General features: G+C 35.1%; 1 protein-coding gene across 3 annotated transcripts in view; it reads left to right on the top strand.

Annotated features, from left to right (window-relative positions):
* The window catches only part of RELCH (RAB11 binding and LisH domain, coiled-coil and HEAT repeat containing), a 75,242-nt gene that overhangs the window by 24,450 nt on the left and 27,980 nt on the right, over positions 1–22,812 (top strand). For all 3 annotated transcript variants that reach the window (XM_034060084.1, XM_034060082.1, XM_034060080.1), the window contains exons 6-12: positions 1,620–1,823; positions 1,913–2,004; positions 3,020–3,328; positions 7,343–7,418; positions 7,813–7,908; positions 16,178–16,290; positions 20,493–20,583. In XM_034060084.1, the coding sequence (XP_033915975.1) occupies positions 1,620–1,823; positions 1,913–2,004; positions 3,020–3,328; positions 7,343–7,418; positions 7,813–7,908; positions 16,178–16,290; positions 20,493–20,583 (981 nt within the window). The remainder of the gene's footprint in view (positions 1–1,619; positions 1,824–1,912; positions 2,005–3,019; positions 3,329–7,342; positions 7,419–7,812; positions 7,909–16,177; positions 16,291–20,492; positions 20,584–22,812) is intronic.

A 22,812-nucleotide genomic window follows, 5' to 3' on the forward strand; every position in this document is an offset into this window, starting at 1 on the left:
TCATGTATTCTTTAAAGGAAGAAAAACATGAAGAAAAATACTGTGAATTATAGCTACTTGCACACTTTCCTGGATTCTGAGGGGGACACCCTTGTAGTTAAACTCTGGGATCTGGCTGTAGTAAAATTTTAAATGTAATCTTTTCCTCAAATCTTTCTCAGTTGTGCAGGATATACAATATACTCACTTGTTGTCTCCTGGGCATACAAATGCGTATTTGTATACTTAGTCATACTGTGGCTTTGAATACCATCTTGGGGAAGCTCTCAGTAATAAGGTGTTATATTAGATATTTCCAAACGTAGCTGTGCTTTGATGTGCTTTTCTTAAGATGATGAGTTTTATGTCTCCATTGACTTGCATTTCATGGGAAAGAAATTCTTCAAGTTGGACGTTTCTAATCTTGACATCTTGACTGTTACTGAGTGAACAAAACACCCAGTAGCATCAACACCGAATATATATTCAGCTCAAAACTGGAATATTGCCAGAAGAATTAAATGTTTAACTCGGTAATACTAAATTTCACACGGTTCTGTATATAACTGGTCCTGTATTTTTCCTACAATTCATATCCTAATCCATAAAGACACTGGATTGTTAAATAAGATTTCTGGACCACCCACTTAACATTTGAGTTTGATAGTGCTAGGTTTCACACAAATACTTGTGAGGATACAGCCCCAAGAAAACTAAAAATGAATAATTTATCCTTTTTATGTAAGGATAAATGAAACTTGATGAAACTGGTGTATGTTGGGAGAAAACTAAGAAAAAAACAAGGAAAGCTCCATATTAAATATACTTAACATACAGAATGCGCATTTTTCCCTAGATTATTCACATAATTCTGTCGGGAAAATAACCGTTTTTCAAATAGGTCTATGGAAAAATACAATTAAAACTACAAACAGTAGGGAAAAAGTTATTAAAAAAATAAAATTGAAATTTAATGTCATTAGAGACCATCTTAACTCCTGTATAACAGTGCATATTCTTATTTATTAATACAGATATGGAATAATCATGTAGTAATAAGATGGTAACATGTCAGTGAGAAAAGAAAGGCCATACAATGCTGGTTTGAGACAGGACACCCTATTATTGTTTACACCTCTACACAATTAATACAGTTATGTCTAAATTACACTGAGAATATGCACCCTATTTACCAAGTGGTTTGACTGTATGCTTCTGGAAAATTACACCTATACTTGTGAATGAGTTTGGGAACAAAACAATGCTACTATCAGTAGAAAGCCTTTTAACAACTGCACTGGCTTTTGCTAGAATTTGATGATGTTATATCTGATTATAAAAGGTGTGCATATGGTAGATTAAAAAAATATTAAAATTATTGTAAGCTGTGTGTTTTTGAAAGGTGCTATTGTTAGTTCATTGGCTAGAGCTGCCTTTAGGATGAAACTGCCTTGGGTCATGAAATGGCTTCTTTTTCTACTTTTGTTTCTTGATGTCTGATTTAAGCTTTCATCTGTTTTACTGCAATGCAATCTCAAAGTGACTATTTTGCTGTTGTATGACCTGCACTCTAATGAGGAAGAGAAACAAAAATAAAAGGAAGTGTATGGTATGCTTTAGTTTCCTTTATTCCTTTGAAGGATTTTGAACTTTGGGATGATGTAGGATTGAACATTCCAAAACCTCCAGACCTGTTACAACTTTATCGTGACTTTGGAAACCATCATGTTACTGCAAAAGATGTGGTGGATGTATCAGTTGGTGTAGAAGATGATGAGCTAGAGGCTGCTACTCCTGTACTTGGGAGCATCCCTGTGTTTGAAACAACACCTCAGTCCATAGAAGTAAGAGATATGAACGAAGAAACGTTTCAGCTGTTTGCAGTACTGCTGAGCTTGATTGGACTAAACTCTTGTTTCTGTCTTGTATTTAGCAATGTTTAATAGTGCAAAAATTAGAAGATCAAATTAATGTGTTAAACACTGAGAAATGGTCTTTGATGGAGCAAATCCAAAGGCTTGAGAGGTATGTATTTATAAATCTGCTTGCCTGCTGTTAAATGTTGGAATAACTTCTCGGTCTTTTTCTAGCACATATATGAAAACTTACAATTCACACTTACAATTTACACGTAGAAAATTACTAGTTTTTCAAAGCAGGGCAGTCTTTCCTTCTTCCAAATTCTTCCAAATACATGGGATATTTCTTCCAAATACATGGGATTTGATTTAGGAAAAGAGGCTTTAGACTATTTCCCTTTTATTAGCTACATTATTTAATTTTGTAATCAGTTTTGTTCTTTCAGTGCAACTTCCTGATTTCCTTGAAAACAGAATCAGTTCTGTTGTGTTTTGTGTCACTTAACTCTTAAGTTAGCTTTATTTCACTCCTTAGTGTTAGTAAGCTGTACACACTATACTAGTGTTTTAATGACTTACTTCAACACAGTTTTTCTTTATACAGAGCAAGAAAGTAGCAATTAAATTATCTTTAACAGCAACAAAATATACTTTAAAAGTTTCGTCAAAACGTAAGATTCTAAGCTATAATATACCATTCCTCTTATGAGATGTACCAATACAACACATGGGCAGGTGTATAATTTTTAAGTGCCTTTACTTACTTGTATCATTACTATTTCAAAGCCAGGTAGGATAATTCACCACTATAGTATTTTAATTTTTAAATGGCAGACAGAGTTCTGTCTTGTGACAGCTTGTGTTTCAGTGGTTAGATTTCAGTCAGAAGCAGATAACACTATTGTTACTTGCTTAGTTCATTGATTCACTCAGAGGGCAACATTATTCCTACTACTAATTATTGACTAAAGAACTCAATTGAATAGGTGCTAATTTGAGCAGCTTGTGTGATACAGCATTTGTGTCAAAGGAATTTTTGAGCTTAATGGAATTGAAGAGGGATCTCTTCCGTATGTTGGCCTGATTTCTGTGCTTCAGTCTTGTGACTCTAACAACCTCTTTGTGAAAGCTACAAAACCGTTTAATTTTTTGCTTTTCCTTTTTCTTTTTTTTGTTTTTAGCGAAATAGACTTTCTCAAGAATGAAAATTATGCTGTGTCAACAGTTTATGGTGTAGCTCCCCATCCTTCTTTAAAACAAGTGCCTCTCACAGCCTCAGAGGACAATGGACGGTACTTGGATATCAGGAGCTCTGAGAATGACAGTAAGCATGGAAACACTGAGGACACAAGCCTTCCTTTATCAGTTGCAGTGGATTCAAGGACTTCTAAAGATGAAACACTAAATTCTGTGCCCTGTAAAGAAACAGAGAAACTGTCCTCTTGTGCTTCATCAACAAAAGCGCCAGTCCACTTTGATAAACCTAATAGGTTAGTGAAAAGTTTTAAACTGGAATGCTTTCATTAAAAGTTCTTGTAAAGTATTTTTCTAACATTAAAATTCTGCAGAATTTTTAGACCATTTGTGTTTCAAACTGAAAGACTTACCTTTAGGGTACAGTGCTAATATTTTAATATTATTCCTAATCTTTTTAGGAGGCAGTACCTTTGATAAACTCATTTTTTAAGTTTAAGGGTTTCTTTTCACCTCCTGCTTTTTTCTAAAACCAGTCCTGTGTCTTGCAACAACAAAAAAAAACCCTAAATTGGAAATGGTGAATGGAAAGACAGGGTATCTCCATTATCTTTTAAATGTTAATTTCATAATGAAACATCTTTTCTGCATGAAGAGTGGTTGGGAGGGTTTTTTGTTTGTTTGGTTGGGTTTCTTTTTCATTTTTCCTATGTTGATTTGTCTAACTCTTAGGGTACTCTAAGACCTGTATCATTTGACTTTTTAATAATCAGATTATTAAAATTATGTATTTTTTTTAATAATTCTGCTTTCTGAGTTTCGAATTTGGGGCAAGTCTTCATTGGACAGCTATGATTCTTTTAATTAAAATAGGGTATTCATGTTATTACATGGAGACTAAGTTTGTGTATCTGAGTGTTCTTGAGAAAGCTTCTCCAATCTACACAGTCTTTTTAAGCATCATAGTGAAGAGGGGAACCATGATACATGTTCATTTAATAATAGATAAACTATTGTATAGCCATCAGGAGTTATACAAAGCACAAACCTAGTGAGGGTATGTAGAACTTCTAAAATTACTGTTGTGGACAAAGTTGCCCAAGTAGCTTACCTCATGGTCTTAGTTTTGCTGTTCCCTGCTTTGTATTTTGCCAGTTACCTTGGTGTTCTTTTACAGGTGTTGATACAGTAATATGTTTCTAGAGTTACCTTCCATCTGAAAATATGGAGTAGAAATCTGTGTGATATTCTGTGCAGATGGAAAATCGATACAAGTGGGGAGATGGGGGATAAGAAACAAAGTAATTGCTTACCCCTGCTAGTAATTTACTTTTCTTGCAAAATAAACTTGTCTACCTACTTTCATCTGTGGCTTGCAGCAAGTTTCTTTTCGCTCAGAGTAATTGGGAATTCTGGGAGGCATTAAATGAGTGAATGTTAGATTGATGGTTTAGAGATAGTGAGGATGGGCATCAAAGTAGGATGAAATCACTCAGTGAGCAAGGAACTGTGAGTATCTCCGGTGGGATTTAACACAGCTGTCTAGAAAAACAGAATTTGTTTTGTAACTCACAAATATAACTCCACATGGATTTATTTTAAAAGTGATTGAGTAAATCCTTGAATCACAATTGGGTTAACTTCAGAAGTCTCCTCAAATGCAGTTCACTTCAGAAATAAATTAATGCATGCATAGCTATTTTTGTACTGAGTTTTGGGCTTAACATGTTAGTGAAGGGTCAAAGGAAACCATACTTGATACAGTGTTTTATAGATAGGTATCACTACATTTTCTTCCAGAATTATGCACTGGTTTTTAACAATGTGGTCATTTTTTGCAGTAAGAGCTATCCAAGTATTTTGAGATCTGTGGGAGAAGTAGCATGTTAGAAGTGCTGAATATTTATATCAGTCCAAGGGTGGTTGTTTATAGAAGACAATTACTATAATTTATTCAGAAAGTATTGAGAGCCATTAAAAGCTATGACTCTATCCTAAAAGGCAAGATTGTTGCGACTGTAGCTGGGGAGTGGATTCTTGGCAGAAATTTTCCCCAGATGGGAGGAGAGGATAGAAGAGCGAATGTGCCTGCTTTGTGTGCCTGCGCTCAGAGCAGCTGTGTGTGCATGCCCCGTGAATGAGGATGTGGCCATCATTGGAAAAATGCCATTTAGCAGATTGCAGTAAGAAGCACTAGCAGGAGTTTAAGTAGACCATACCACATGTATTTATTCATCTCGTCTAAGGTGTTTGGTGTTTTGCACCAATAACAAGGTGTTTTCTGTATATAGCAGTCACTTCTACTTTTTCAGTAAATGGACTCTTTTGTCCTAGTGTTACACAGAAGAGTGTGCTTGGGTTTCGTATTCATGAGATTTTCTTATACTTTAAAATCTTCACTAGTGACATCTATTAGCCTTTGAAAGACTTTCCCCTGACTTGTGTGCAGGAGACCTGGGTTTATCATAATTTCTGTCCAGCATAGCCATCAAAGATTTTACTAGACTTCTTCAAAGAGAAGCTTTCTTGATTCTAAATACAGCCAGCAGTTGCAATGGGATCCATCCTGCCCAGATCTTGCTGTTAATTAACCCCAAGGGAAATAACAGAAACATATCGTCATAGTTTTCAGTCTCTGCAAAATGGGGATAGAACTTTGCCCTTGCGTAAGATGTAATTAAATTTTCAAGTGGGGAAGGATCTGAGGTTCGGCAGAAAAAACACCAAGGTAAAGGAGACCCCAGACAAAGGACTTGCGAATGCCTTGCCACTCTCTTAACATCAAGCTGCTGCTTTGCAACACTTGCTCCTGTTCTCCCAATGCAGATAAACCTAAAAGCCTTGAGTAGAGACTGTAAATCCAGAATATTGTTACAGAATAAGGTCTAGGACATTCTTAAGCAGAGGTCCTCTACAACTTGTTACCATCCAAGTTGTTTGGTAACTTTTTAAAAGTGAACCCTAGCAAAAGACCAATCTGATTGGAATTAAAACTCATTAAAATTTAAAACATGTTTTAAAACCCTGTATTGTCAAGAAGGAAACTTGAATGGAAGTAATAAATTCTTATTTATCATATTTTGTAAATAGAAGAGGAAAATTACTTTGTATATATCTGTGTCCATGTGGATTTGTTTAAACAGTTTTAAGTAGGAATATGGATTCTTAATCTGCCTTTTTTTTCTAGAAAAGAGTGAATTATGAGGTATTTATAATAAGCAGTGTATTAGATAAAAAATGTGTCCATATGCATAATTGCATGTTTGTGGGATTTTGTGTGCTCACATGTACAAAATAGCATTTTTAAGAGTTGAAAGGTGCTAACCACTTTACACGTGAGAAGTAGGAATTGCCTATTCCTATCCTCTTCAAACTCATGAAGTGTCATTAGAGAACTCAAAGGGTAGATGATGATATAGGGTTAGATGCTTTCTGTGAATGTTTTGGAAAACACATGTTCTTTTTCCTCTTCAAGCATAGTGGATGAGGCAGTGTTAGATTAGCATCTATATACAGGCCTCAGATAAGGCAGAGGGAGTTGTCATTACTGGGAAGAGTAGAATGCTGCTGGTGCTGCTTCTTGCCTGTTTTATGTAATGGTCAATCCAATAATTGCTTTCTGAGGTACGTTTCTGCCAAATTATCCTCCTGTGACAAGGTTGTTTTAAAACACTTATCAGGGTTTTATGTGTATGCTTTAAGGCTCTGAGTAGCTTGGCTGTGTTGGCTGCTGCTGTGCATGGCTGTGAGGCTGCACTTCTGTAGATACACATTGACATCAGGGATTGGGTAGCAATTTAGTTTTGGGGTTATCACTATGCATTTGAATCCAACATTTATATCCTAGAGTGGCAGTTGAGCAATCACTATTTAATCCTGAAGCTTGTAAGTGACTGACTACTCAGATGATTTTATGCAATGTTCAGAATTGGAGCATTAAGCAAGAATACTGTTTCTTGTGATTTCTGCCTGCCCCTTCTCTGTTTGCATAATTGTATACTTCCTCTTGTACTGCTAAAGCTTCCTCTTTTTCATGCTTTAGTCCTATTTATGTCTGTGCAGTGGTTTGAAAGATGTTACATTTTTCGGAACCGAAAGTAACTTCTTAATTAGGATACATACTTCTTTTCTTGCTACAAACTAAACATCCTAAAAGTCAAAGATAATTTTCAACAAAAACTGCTGTGGTGTGCTTCACTTAAAACGTTTTCTGAATGTCATTTAAGCTACCAGGTTAAACCAGAGTGAAAGGAGTTGTCCAATCACCTTTCTGATTTATGATTTCCCTTCCCTTTTTGACAATATTTCAGGAAATTGTCACCAGCTTTCCATCAAGCACTACTGTCCTTTTGTCGGATGTCAGCAGACAGTCGTTTGGGATCAGAGGTAAATTTCCCAGTTGACATAAACTGGAAGATGCATTATTCTGCACGGTAGCAATAGTTAAGCAATAATTGCTTTGAAACAAGACCTATTAACATAGAGAGATTATTTTATGTGCGTAAAACTTAAGAAATAAGGATATGCTTTCAGATTTTAGATTAAACATGAAGCCTAGTGATGTGTAATTACTGGGAAACTTCGAGTGTGTGTATGTGGTTTCATGCTTTTGCTGGTACTGCTAGGTCAAACTTGTGGCTTAATGTGCATGAGTAAAATAAGTATTTTCTTGTAAGTGATCAGCCTGCTGCAATTTCTATTACTCTTTTGGAATGTTGTTTTTCTATTTCCTATGCTTCATTTAAAACAACACAAACAAACAAGCATCTTGGTTTTCTAGGTATCTCGGATTGCAGACAGTGAAAAAAGTGTCATGTTAATGTTGGGACGCTGCTTGCCTCATATTGTTCCTAATGTGCTGCTTGCAAAGCGAGAGGTGAGGAACCCTGAAATTTTAGTTTTTGTTTTTACCCAGATGTTTTCTCATTCATTTTGACGATTGTGTCTAATTTCATGAAGTCTGTTACTTGCAATCATATTCTTACTTTTGTGCATGCATCTCTGCTAGAGAATGGTTTTACACCTCTGTCAGGTGAGTTCAATAAACCTGCATGGTATCCTAATATTTCTTCCTTTGCTTAAGGCACCCATTAGTATTTAGCGAGCTTGTTACTGTAGGTCCATCTTTTTGTGGTTGCACAAGAATTTTTGTTAGAGACAACCATGGTTAATGTGTGTTAAGAGAGGAGGATATAAGTTTAAACATAAAAATTGGTTTTTATAAGGTTCTTTTGCAGCATTAGGTACTTCAACAAAAAATTATTTTACCATCTGTTTCTAGAAGCCCCATGTTCATCAAAAATACCCCTTCATAAGAAAATTAGCCATCTTGCTTACATGTTTTCCTTAAATTTAAAACAAAGCTAAGTAAAATTATGAAAATGTTATGTATATTCTGATGTAAATGAAGGTGGTGTTTTGCATAATCATTCATACTATGTACTGTAGAAAGGGAAGACTGTGATTGAAGATAGGGGGGGAAAAAAGACTGTTTTGTGTTGTTTTGTTGTCAATATTGCACATTACCAACTGTGTAATAATTAAAAATTAGAAAATGTATCAATCAAAAATTCAGCAGCCTCATAGTTGACACTGAAATAAAAGGTTTGAAGTGGCATAGCTTGTTAGGTAAGCTTTAGTCCTTGTTGACGGGACCTACAGTATGGTAGACTTAGTAGTGTGTTTTGCATAAATTCGTTTGAAGGCTTTGAAAAATCCTCAAGAAATTCGTACTGATCCGATAATTTAAAATTTTATAACATACAAGTAATTATGAGGAGTTGTTATGGTGAGTTCGACATCTACCACATTTTGAAAATCTCAAACTTTATAAAAAGGTGGCATTTTTCTAAGGAGCTGGGAGTATGAACTGGGTGCACTGGAAGTGATTCTGTTAATAGTCTCTCAGAATAATGCTGTAAATGTTCCTGGATCAGTGCTTAATTTCTGTTTTATTCCTTTCCCTCTGCTTGGCAGGATGTGATATTTTAGCTTCTTTTCACAGCTTGTAGCATAATATATATAATGCATTTTGTATTTTTGTGATCTTTTAGGCTACCAAAAGTATTTCCTACTTTATTTTACAGTTGAAGTTACGTTTGATTACATGTATTTTTGCCTTAAACAAATTACCTGTTTCAATTTGACTGAAAAAGACACAAGTGAGAATTGTGTAACTGGATTTCATGGAATGCTTTTAATGTTTTGAGAATTGAAATTTGCTTTAAAATAACTTTCTCAGTTACCCATCCATTGCTATAACTATTGTAATATTCTTTCAGATGTTGTTGTGGAATTTGAAGGAAAACTGGGGTAAACTATCTGCTAGTATTTATTAATATCCTTATTACAAAAGGTAGCCTAAGAGCTTGTCTCTTCCAAAACCAACATTATTGTGGAAGAGTCTTGACACAGTTTTGCAGAGAAGTTGTGTAAAAATATAACAAATGATCACTGATTTGAGAAAGATACCTAACAGGTTCACTTTATAATGCAAAGTGATTGCCCATCTGCTCTGAAAAGATACAGTGGTAGTATTTAAGATTCTACACTGTCAGTGTTAGACATGAGAATTAAACAGAATTTTGTGATGACTCCCTAAAGTACCGATCTTTGTTCTTTAAGTATTCATCGTGTTGAAATTAGTTGCAGAGTCTTAAGCTGAAAACTATACTTGTGCTATACATTTTCAATTCGGAGAAAGTGGGCTTGTGGAGGTTGACACTCTCTCAGTAGGTATTGTTTTTTACCAGAGATTCAGAAGCCATTTCAGCAATGCTTTTAACCCACTTAAGGTTAGTAACACCCTGCCTGATTTGGTGATAAGTGGTTTGGTAAATATTACAGTAGATACCTGAGTGATTCAGTTAGTGTCAGAATTACTTACACATCTCTGAAATTCTCTTTTTATGTATTGCTGCAGCTTTAATTGTACTTCAGTGTCTGTAGTTTAGGTTCCAATGGAAGATAACAAAGAAGGAAAACCACAGTATTGAATAGGGTAGCTGAGGAGATGATTTTAGTAATTTCTGGCAGAGCAGTTCAATCAGGTCAAATCAATAATGCCTAATATAGGATAATAGCCTGAAAGCAATTTATAGTCATTAAAATTCCAGTTATCAACATATAAATAGAATTTTGTTTTTATCTAAGTGTCTAGATTATCCTAACTGCTTCAGAACATGTCTGTCAGTGTTTAGATTGGTATGTGAATATACTCGCAAACAAAGGAGATACTGCAAGCCAAATAGTAACTGGAATGAATAAGAAAATGCTAAAAACTTACTATGACTCTTCAAAAAAAAACAACAAACCAACACCCATTTGGCAGTCTGTGATAACACTTCCTGCATATGAGCAGCTTGATCATAGAATTTCATCTGCATTGGAATCTGTATCCTCATTTGTGTTTTTACTGCTTAAAACTAAAACACATTTAAGATTTTAAAATTAAAATCAGCCACCTTCCATTTCTCAAGATGTATACCATAAAAATGATTCCTTTAAAACTAAACTGTAATTAGAAGAAAGCAGTCTTTTAAAATTTTAGCAATACTGATTTCTCACTCTGTATAAGATGTACAAAAGAGCATCTTTTTTTGCAGGTAACAAAGTAATGTTGTTTGTATGTACAACTTCCGCACTCTGCAGTATGTAGTCTTTTAGCGGAGTTTGGGCTAGAGTAAACTAGTTGGTTTAACATCAAGTTTTTGTTACTCTTTATCAAGAAACACTTTTCCTTGTCTTTCATCCCACCTTTTATTCCAGAGTTAGTTTCTGTAACTTTCATTTGTGTTATGCAAAATCACAACAGTAATGGTTTACTAAATTGCATCACTGATTTATATATACACTGAGAAACTGTGACTTACATAAAGCTCAAAATGTTAAGAATAGAGGTTTGCTTTTATTTCTATTTAAAGTTGAAGCAAAGAATGCTGAATCTACAGACTCTGAATGGGTGCCATCCTTGACAGCAAGCAATGCTGTAGATTTAAACTTGTTCATGTCAACATGTAGTAATTACACATAGATGTCACTGAGGCACTTTTATTCTCTGACATTTTTCATAGGTAGTCATTTCTTAAAGCATGGTACAGCTAAATGTCTATCTTACTGCAGATTTTCATCTTGGTCTTACACTTTAAAAGCCATACAATACTGGCTTTGTTAAAAAATGTAGAGGAATGCTGCACCAGAGCTTGGCAGTGGCTGTTTCCAGTGGCTGTGTCAAGCAGATGTCATTCTGGTTGTATATGGCTAAAAGTTTGAGTTTCTAAGCATGAAAATTGTCAGCCATCAGTATCTTGTAAATGACTGTTTCTATTTCACAGAATAGGAGAGAATGGAAAAACTTAAATGAACAATTAAAATACTTTGAGTTGCTCTGTAAAAGTTTGTGGTAGGCTTCTATAGATTGTGTTTCTGAAAAACAGAGATAGTGTTGACCACAGCAGGTTTGCTGGTTCTCTTTCTGATGTAATTGGGGTGTTGGTTATGGCTCAGGGGGCTTTTTTTTTGGGGGGGGGGGGGCGGGGGTGGGGTAGAGGTGCCCCAGGCACACAAAACACAGCCATTTTTTAAGTCCTTTAGTTCCTTTCTCTGGATGTGGGGGCCTAATGTAATTTTCTTAGAATGAAATAGCTTAACCTCATAGAGTATCCTTTCCATTTCTAGTCTGAAAGTTGACTTTGGCACCATGTACTTCGACACCATGTCTTTAAACATAACATGATGCATAGATGCAAGGAGTTTAATGTTTAAATTGTATTGCCAATTGTTACTATGTTTCAAATAAACAGCAGATACAAACAAAGAAGTACAGGGGGTTTTTCCACACCAATATCTACATTGATTCTTATGTAAAACCATCCCTTTGGGGATCTATGAAAGGCTTAATTTGGATCCTGGAATAGTAGGCTGATCCCATGAAATGTAATTAGAGTTGTAATCTTAATATTACTGAGTAGCACAAAGTTCTGAGTCATGTTAATCTTGTGATTAAATACTTTTTTCATTTTAGAACTAAAGGATGAATTCTGAATTTCAGATACATTCTCGCACAAGATACTCCATATCAGTAATGTGTTAATACCTACAGCTATTTCAGTTGCTACAGATTATTTATTTTATTTGCTTGTTGTCAGAAGCTATGTTACAGAATAATTTTTACATGGAGAACATTAAAAGGGGATACATTTGCAAAATCAATCATAACTCTGTCCCAGTTTATATATTAAATTGTCACCCATTTGCCATATTTGAAATAAAGATTAATATTTGAAATAATTATAAAGGTGGCTATCTTTAGCTATTGAACTAACCAGCCTTGACACTTGATGCTAATTAGCTTTATCCTTTCAGATACTTACTTTGCTTATGAACACTCCAACAAAAAGACATTAATTAGAGAGAGAAACTAAGATCTAGAAGACTTTTGTTAGAATGTTAAACAAGAATAATTATAACAAAGGCAACAACACAGGTAGAAAATTCCTTTCTAACTTGCAAGAAAATTGTCAACAAAAAGACAAATTCTTGCTATAGGATGCATTTATAAAACTCACAAACTTCAATATTTTGTTTTAATATGTAGGAAGAGGAACTGTTCTGTGTATGGTAGGGTGATACCAGTTACCATTACAAAGCCACCTTTTGACCGTAATTAAGAGCTGCTCCATATGACCATGTAAATACTGTCTTTATTGAGAATTTGAATCAGCTCAAATAATGAATCCTTTTCAAAGGTAACAGAGCACGTTTGGTTTTAAGTTGGGGAGGAGTTGTTCAAAGGTATTATGGTGGAAAAAATGTTTTCTCTTTGGAGAGACATAGGTGGACATTTGCACAATAGTAGAACATAGAGAAGATGGGCCAATTATGTTCTGTGCAATACAGTAGATCAGCTTCATAGTATCAGTTTTCTGAGGGAAGTGGTAGTATCACCATCCCTGGAAGTGCTCAAAAACCATGTAGATGAGGCCTTCAGTGATATGGTTTAGTGGTGAACTTCGCAGTCCTGGGGTAATGGTTGGACTTCATGATCTTAAAGGTCTTTTTCAGCCTAGTTGATTTTATGATTATCCATTGCTCACCTGTATGTAGCTTATGTCACAGTAAAAACAAATTTCTTCTCCCAGTTTTACATCTGGGTAGCTCACAGATGTAAACTACCTTAGATACTAACTTGCCTTTTCAGTGGCAGAGGTGAGACCTCTGACACACAGTGCTTTATTTCATCAAGTTGCAAATGTTAATGAGGTTACACTGGCAGTCTGCTTGGCCTCTAATGGGAAAACAGTGTTGCAGTTCTGACAGTCACTCCTCCTGGTACTGTCGACTAACATCAGTATGAACTAATCGGTTTTCCTAAGTAAGAAACAAAAGGAGAAGAGTGGTACTTGGGGATGAATAGAACATTTAGGAAGGATTCCAAATTAAAAGGAGGGTTGTTGGCTTTTTTAAAACTTAACATTCTTGCTTTATGATTGTCAGCACAAGTGGTATTCCTTCCCAAGGAAGGCAGTGTTTCAAATATCACTGGAAGTCCTCTTCTTAATTATTAATAATTACATACAGTCTCCATAACAATGTTATTTACTTTCCTCTTTAATTTAAATAGCCAAATGCTAATATTATTGTATCTTATTGGAAAATTTGCACTTCCTACAGCACTTTTCTGCTGGTTTTGATAATGGAAAAAAATCTGAGATTTATTGAACAAGTTACATCTAAGGCATGGTAAGAGGAAGGAATGAGCTCAAACCTGCCTGTAGGTTGGTTTTTTGTTCTTAATAATCCTGAACATCCCAAGAAAAGTCTGTCCCCTTTTCCACCTTTGAGAGACTTCATTTGACCTGTTTTCTCCATCTATGAGAGCAGTATAATTGTTCTTGTCCCACAGAAAGTCCTTTTTCCCTCCACTTTTACCTTCCTGTTCATTAAGTCTATAGGGAGCTCATAAAACACTGTTCAAGACTTCTCACTGTTTCTCCACTCCCCTTAATAGAAGGAACTGTAGAAGCACTGATGCAGCGATGCAGAGAACATTCACTTCTCCCATAGTATGCATGAAAGAATGTGACCAATGGACAAGAAAATACAGCTAATTCCGTCAGCTATAATAACCAGCTTTCTGCAAGGTAAAGAACCAGCCTTGTATATGCCCCCTGTCAATTGTGTTAGGTTATTCATTAGCCTTTCACACACAAGGCAGTAATATTGAGGTGAATATTCAGAGGTGTTTTCATAAAGACTCAGCTAGGAAAAGACAACTTTAACTTCATTCAATTTGAAAGGCACTGTTTCAAATATCTAGTAGTAGTTCTGAGTAAGCTGTTATCATTTCTGAGTAGGTACTCAAACATACTGGGAAAATGAAGTCAGTGTGATGTTTTCAACAGATGAAACAAAAAACCCAGACCATAAAATATAGACATGTCCCGTTTCATGGGATAATTCTTTTTTATTTTAAACTCTTTGTAAGAATAATTGCAACAGCAGTTGGATAATGCAGACTTAATAGAGAATTCAGAAAGATAGATTTCAAAATACTGAAAAATAGATAAGTCCAAACTGTTGAAATTTATTGATCATTTTTCCTTCTGTACTTTCAGATTTTTTTAAGTGGTAGTTAGGGTATTCCCACATTCATTCCTCCATCTCATCATGAATTCCCTAATTTGTATCAGAATCGGGTTAAATATTGCGAAGATATCTCCCAGAATCTTAAAATGCACTTTAGGATGTGCAGGGGAGAAAAATAGCGTGCTGAGTGTAGAATCCTTGTAAAATGAAAACAGAAGCTTATCAGGAGTTGACTCGCTTAGGCACTGCTCTAAAATAGAGTGTTGTTCTATATTTAAAATAAACAGCACTTGCTGTTTAGGAAATTAGAAGTTGAGCAGTGAGGGTGTCTTTAATGCTGTTTCCACACGTCCACCTCATTTCATAGGCTTACTGTCAAGACCATCATGAATAGGTCACTTTGAATACCTGCAAGAAGAAATTGTCACCTCCCTGCAAAGTTATTACAAATAATTACAGGTGTTTCCAGGTTTCATATGATCTTTCCTAGTAACTTCAGGAGTGTTTCCCACTTTCATCTACTTCATCGTCACAGCTTATTAATTCACAAAAAGCTTTCCACATGTGCAGGTGGGAGACGAAGTCTCCAGAGTACTTGCCCATGTTTTGTTTGCAGACACCTAGACTTGTCTTGTTCTTTCCTCCTGACCTCCCAGTGTGATGGTTTTGTCCCTAAAATATTTAACTGAATTTGGAAACTACACAATTTCTAAGCAAAGGCTCACCTCAAAAAAGTTGAGGAAAGGGACTTCCAGTTAACATTCCAGAAACATTTGTTTCTCCTGGGAATGAATACCATGAGCTTTGAAGGCATATTTAGAAAGGAGAGGAGGTCTTCACCATTTTGAACAGCCTTGTATTTTCTTTCAGTTAATGTTTTACACAGTAGTTTCTTGATCGTTTGTCCCTTAAGGGAATTGAATTACTCTAAAAAAAATTATAAAAAAATTCAGCTTCAGATATTGCTGCTTCATTAAAAAAGAAAAACAGACAAAAAACCACAAAACCACCAGCAGATCTTTAAAAAAAAATCACATTGTTCTCAGTCAACACAAAATAGAGGCTATCTAATGCCACCTTTACCAATGTTTGTTTCTCAGTGCTTATTCAAACTTGTGCACAAAACTGTGTACGTGCTTAATTGGAAATTTTAATCTTTAACTCCATGCTATCACTGGCTTTTTCCATAGGAGCTTTATTCCATAGATGTATGTGAAGCTTGCTTTAGTTCCATAGGTAGTGGAGACAATTTAAACCATGATTATTCTCTAATTCTGGTTACAGGTGACCTGCATTTGTTAATTTTAATCTTTGCAGAGCTTTTTATTTTATGTGCTGGTTCTCCCCTCATCTTTCCTAGCAGGAAAATAATTCTAACTTTTGTAGACCTTCACTTTTTTCAGGTCACTTAATAAGAGATCAAGACTCTAAAAACACCTTCTCTTAATGTTCTGATACTATGTGTCTAGATTTATCTTCTTAGTTTCTTTTGCCGTTAATGAATATATGCCCAAAGCGTTTTTACTTTGTTTGGTTTTCCCCTACCCACAATTTTTTAGGAATTGATCCCACTCATACTGTGTACAGCCTGCCTCCATCCCGAACCCAAAGAGAGAGATCAGCTTCTACACATACTGTTCAATTTGATCAAACGACCAGATGATGAGCAAAGGTGTGTTTGCGTTTGTGTGTTGCGGGATAAGAAGGAACTTGTTTTTCTTTGTCAAAGGAGCAGAACTAATAGAAACTGGATATTATTGGATGATTTTAATGAAGTTTCACTAAACCTGATATCTTGCTGGTATAGTTTTGACAAATTTATGTGGACTTGAGGACTTTCCATTTCTATGACCTGTACTTTCTAGTTACTGAAATGTAAGAATGCTCTTGCTAAGCTGCTGTGTAACATTTCAGTTCAGTTTTTTTTTGTTTTTTTTTGTTAAAATGAGCTTTAAGATCATAATTTTTAGCAACAGTTGCTATAGAAATCAAAACAGCTTCTCTTAACTATGATATTCAGTTGGAGAAAATAGTATGAGAAAATAGTATTCTTTCTTCTTATGGTTCACTGCTATGCTGGCAATAAAAAACCAGAAGACTGAAGCAGTGGTTTAGTTCTGAGAGCTTTGGTTTGGTTTGGTTTTTGAGACAAAGTACGCTTTTTGTTTTGTTTTATAAATTTAGTTCTTCCTTAGTACTGGGGAAATCTAATATCTTTGTACTGAACTTGATAATAATATCCTTAAGGTTGAAAGACAGTACCCTAGCTGGTATGTTTCCTTCTCTAACTATGGAAGGATTTTTCATATTTGATCTAAGGGTCTTCTATTATTTTCATTAGAGGTGTTTTGTAAACATCTGTATCTGTTGTTGCTCTGTTCTGTCTTCAGACAAAACAACCATTATGGAATAGGTTGAAAGCATTTCTTTTGAAGATTTTCTGAAGTGTTCTGGTGTCATTCTATTGTATCTATCTACATCCGTCAATTGTGTTCCCCTTGTCAAGTTTATAGATGAGGTACAATTGAAAGACATGGCTCTGGAGACAAAAAAATGCTTAAATAAACACAGCTTGTTAGCACAGTGGCACCATGTATACTGAAAGATACAGTCCTCGTTCTACTTCATACTCATTAGAAATCTGCTTCTGAAGCATCTACTATTATATAAAATGTATTAAGTGTCCCATGCAGATTGAGAAGCTACAGTTACTTAGTGGTTGAGGGGAGAAGAAAGTTACAATTCTCCTTGTAGCCTCTTGTAGTTAATTTGTCACAGTATTGGTGCCCTCTCAAGTAGAGTTTTCATACGCCTGTTTACCTGTAGTTAGGTGTGTCTTTTCCAGAAGCTAATGAAGGAGAAAAGCCAAGCCTGTTTTTCTTTGAAGTTTCCTTCTTGCTTTGTTGTGACCTAGATTTATATCTAAAAGTAAGTCATTGTCATCAGAAATTTGAGAAGAATATTCTGCCATAATCTCCGTGACAGGAGATTATGCAGGATCAACACTTACTTACACACATAAAAATCAAAATGTTTTAAAGGTAATATAACACCTAACTGAAGAATAAGTAAAATTCCATCAAGTAAAATGGATCCTGAATACAAAATTAGACAGAAAATACTTATTCAGTTGTTTTTTTTATATATTTGCACAGAAGTCTATCATGCATGATTGCTTATAAGTTTAAATAATATTTTAGCAGCATTGTGTGATACACAGTAAGCAACGCTTCAGTTACCAGAATAATGGTATTAATTATTGCATATGTTATTTACCTTCTGCTATACTGTACAGGCCTACTTTATACATTAAAGTAGCTATGGATAACAGGTTGACTTTTTAATTTGTTAAATGTAAGAGACTGAAATATGACATTGCAATTCTAATAATGATCCATTAAAGTAAGTATTTTACTTTAAGTATTTAATTTTGTAAACTATGTGAACAATTAAGTGGAAAGCCTGTATTATAATTCTTACCCATGTGAGGCTTTTTGATGCACGCAGATACAGCAAAGGAACAAATACATGTTAGCTTTACTTAAACTTCTTTTGGAACAATTATGTTGGGTTTGGACACAAAGGAGCCATGAAAAAGTCCAATTAATGTTAAAGTCTTGTAGCACAAGGTTAAAATGTAGTTCAATTTGTTGAACAATCTTGAACATTTTCAAGTAATGTACCCTGAAGCAGCACTCTTGATGAAAAGAAGCTAAAACGTGTTCAGCTTAATGTATCTAGTATGAGTTTTCATCAGTTGTATGATGTCACTCACCTCTTTTAGAACACTCGTAACTTGCTGACTTAAGGAACTTAAGGAAAACCCTAGTAAGTTTTTAATTTAATCTTTAGGGGTGGCAAAAGAATCTTGAACTGTGTAATGTAAGATCTGAATTGCCTGCAGTTAATTTCTAAAACCTCTAGAGTTTAGCAGTGTTAAATTACGTCTTCTACTCTAACTTCTGCCGTCTTCTTGTAATCTGATTCTTGATTTCACTTCAGTTTCTGTAGTGATGAAGCAAACTACTGTTCTGCTAAATCATACTGATTTACTTTATGTTCTTGCCTAGGTGATCATAAGTGCATATCCTGGTGAGAGCTTTTTGAAAAAAGCATTCCTAACATCTTGTTAACAAATGAGGTCATTATGGCAGTAAAGACAAAAATGTTTTACCCTTGTCCAGCCTAAACTGCAGTTTCAACAGCTTAGTGTTAATGTGTTTTGTTTCAATGACCTGTGTTAAGATTCTTACAACCTTCCCTTCCTCTGAAATACCAGCTGTTGCCATATACTTTTAAGATGGTTACACCTGCCCAGTTCTGTGATTAGGTGCAGTGTGTAGAATCGAAGGCAGGCATTTGAATAACTATTTTGTTTGTTGTAGAACTTGAAATTACCACAAGCTTTTGTCTCCATACTGGTATCATGCATCAGCTATTGATTTCTTGAGTCATATCTAATTATTGCTTTCTTGTTTCCCCCCAACCTTTTTACCTTGATCAAAGGTCTAGTTCTTTGCATGTGGTAGAGAGGTAGGAGGTAAGCAATAAACTAAACACAACACCAAAGAGCTTGCTTTGTTTGCCTAAAGAATGCTGGAAAAAAATATATCTGTTTTTAATTAACTGTTGCTCTTTGAAAAGATTCTGAAAGTTATTGAGGTTTGTTTTGTGTTGTTTTTTTGTTGTTTTTTTTTAAATGGGTATTATATAACTGGCTAACAAATAACCAGCAAAATCTCTGCCTTTCAACCTTAAGAGCACACTATTAGCTGCAGTAGATATTTAGGAGCTTAGACATGACACTAAACCAGACACAAATTAATCCTATCTTTCCACAAAGGAATAATGAACTAGTTCTCAGCCATGTCCTAATCTTACCATGGAGGTGATAAAATGAGTGTCTTATGTCCGTGTGTTATTGTTTGAAACTGGCTATTTAAGTATTTGTGTACACACTGAAAGTAAATAGAGGTGGTGCATTGCACGCAAAGTCAGGACCATTTCAGTCCTATTAACAGAAGTAGAAGTAAAAACTTTTCAAGTAAAAGTTAAAATACCACAAATTACAGTTAAGTACCTTTTTTTTTGAAAACGTAAAAAAAATGGTGCCTGTGAAATAAATGGAACAACAGCAATTTCTTGCAAACTTTGAGGAAAGTTAAAAAATGCAAAGTATAAATACAGATAACTTGTGTGATTGTAGATACTACTGACTGATTAATTTCTTCCTCTTCATAATGGGCTTCAGAAGGTTTCTGATGAGAGTGGAGTTCAGTATTCTGGGAGAAATTACAGTAACTTACATGTTAGAATGTAGTAAAACCATGTAATAAAAGAATTTCCTTGTTTTGAACACTTTATTAAATCTCACGAATGCTTCTAAATAAAAGCAGTATGTGTACTTGACTAAAATACTGATAATATGATAGTATTAAGTAATTTAGATCCTTTTACTTCATGATGAATCATAATGTTCAGTAATGAAAATTAAAAGATAGATTTAGTTATTTTCCAAATCTCAAACATGAGGAAATCAGATTTCCAGATCTGAGATTCTCAGGGTCTGGTTCATGGAGTTTGGGATCTGCATGTTTCTGGAAAAGGCATATTAAGTAGAAAGGAAGATAAAATCGTAGAATAGTTTGGGTTGGAAGGGACCTTGATCGTCTAGTCCAGACCCCCCTGCAATGAGCAGGGACAATCGTGGCTCTTAGTTTAAGATCTAGCCTTTAAGTCAGTGTGTATGGTGTGAAATTTTGGCTGTAGACAATTACCTGTAGCCTGACAGCATCTACTTTTCATAGCTTAAAGAATATATTTTGTATTATAGAACTTCATAAACATATTAAAGCTTTAAATTTATTTTTTCAGACAGATGATACTGACTGGGTGTGTGGCATTTGCCCGACATGTTGGACCAACACGTGTAGAAGCTGAGCTTTTACCACAGTGTTGGGAACAGGTAACTGATTATTTTTTGCTTTACACTGGAAAATTAGTTAAAAATTTATAAAACTTGAGTTTTACTTGTTTGAGGGTGGCTTATTTTGGTATTTTTTTCAACAAATGGCAGTTCAAAGTATTCTACAGTAAGATTATTTGGATGTTATTTCTCTTCATTATACATAATTCTTTTATATAACATGAAAATGAACTCAAAAGCAGAAAATTTGTCGAAGACTATATGAAGATTCTAGTTACCTGCATATGTTTGTTGTATTGAGATGCACATATGCACATGTTCATCACTGTTGCCTAACCTGTTGCCAGGTAGGTGCCTTTATAGTTTGTACCGTAATTTCCAGACTGTTGAAAATCCATTTTCATTTAAAGATTTAATTTGCTGATTTTTGTATTGTTTTAAGTCCCTGGAGCACTGTCCACATTTCAGCTAGTTTAAATTCTTAACACAGAAAAATTAAAGACCAAAGTAGTCAGAAATAGGTCCCCTGTACATGAGCATGTTTTTACACCTGTAAGATCAGAATGAAGTTTACATGTGACTTGTAGAGTCACAGTGACATTTTTCACAGATATTCTAAGTTAATAGGAATAAGCAACGAAACTGAAATGCTCTTGCTACTCGTTCATCTGAGACATAGGACACAGAACAGCATGAGTTCAGGTGAAAATGCCTGGTATTTTCCTAGCATAAGAAAGAAAATGGAGTTCATCATTGCCTAAAACACAGTGAATATGACGGAGTGATTAGGTTTTGCTTTGATGGTACAGTATTTCTGGCCTAATAATTCTCTTCTGTTTCTTGCATAACACAGCCATCTGTGTTTCACAATAAAGTCCAAGCTTTAATAGTATTAATGTTTTCTGACAATAGAAATACTTAGTATGTGCAGCATTTATGCTTATATGTGTGCCTGGTGTATCTGTAGATTAAAAGAAGTACTCATGTCAATAGCAGTTGAACACAAAATAATCACATTTTTTCTTAGTCCTTCTCATGAAATTTGAGCAGTGCTTAAAAAAGAACAGAACAATCTCACCTCAGTAAGAACACATCTTCACCATACCAGTTTCTTGCTAATTGATGCAAAAGAGAAACAAGTCCAACTGTAACAATAGAGCGTATCAGGCTGGCAAGCCATATGTCACCATTCATTTATTTAATGCAGTTTGCCAGACTTTGTTTGCAGTACTGAAAACAGGCCATTATTTTACCCAGCAAAATACCAGCTGAATCTCATTGTCATAAGACTGAGTTTGTAGAAGGAACTGAAATACACATAATTTTCTACCTTTTCTCAGTAGATGCTTTCATCACGAAAGCGTTCATGCAGTTAGTTTCCAATCAAAATCTTTTTACAGATGCAAAGGTCTGGACCCTCAGAAGATTGAGCATTTTCATCCACACTTTCTGAAACTCAGAGTTACTGGCTAGTCTTTATAATCTTTCTACCTGCTCTTTGCAGGTAAAATTTGGTAGCTGGCTCATCCGGGTTTAGATCAAAGCTCTGTTAATGCTGAAAGCTCCCTCAGGACTAGTGACCAGTTAATTGGCTTCCAAAATTGTACTACTGCTTCTTAAAGACAAAAGGAAGAGAAATGGTAATAAACATTAGTTCTGTTTAGGTTTCCAAAGCCTAATAACCTTCCCTGTACACAAGCCTTGAAGAAACTTGTGTCTTGACACTCCAGCATGTCAGTATGTCTTCACAGTATCAGGGGTGTTATTTATACTGTCTTGCCAGTCCACCTAAACCAGTTAAAACAGGTCTTTGCTCTTTCTATCAGGAAAGCAAAGCACCAGAAGGCAAAGCATGTCTCTGTTACCAGTAGGGAATTTGCATTTGGGAAGATGGCACATAAGTCAAAGATGCTACAGGTATTAAAGCAGCCTGTTGTGGGCCTTTAATATTTCTTATCTATGAAATCTCTTTCTTCCAAAAAGGTATTGCAGGTGCCTACTGATGAATGGAAAACGATGATAGACGTGCTCAAAGACTGTTCTCCAATGCTTGAGACTTCTGTTCCGTCCTGAGCCTTATGATTTTTGCCTTTTAAGTCTCTTTCGAATCATTTTTGCCACATTTTGCTCTTGAGATTTCAGTGATTTCAGGTCAGAACAGTGAGAAAGTTGAAGACATTAATACTACATCAGTGGTCAGGTACCATTGCTCATTGTGCTGTGGAAATAAAGTCAAGACAAGAAGTTGTCGAAAGTTGTTTTGTTACT

The sequence above is a fragment of the Melopsittacus undulatus genome, chromosome 1 (assembly GCF_012275295.1).
Source record: "Melopsittacus undulatus isolate bMelUnd1 chromosome 1, bMelUnd1.mat.Z, whole genome shotgun sequence".
Taxonomy (NCBI): Eukaryota; Metazoa; Chordata; class Aves; order Psittaciformes; family Psittaculidae; genus Melopsittacus; species Melopsittacus undulatus.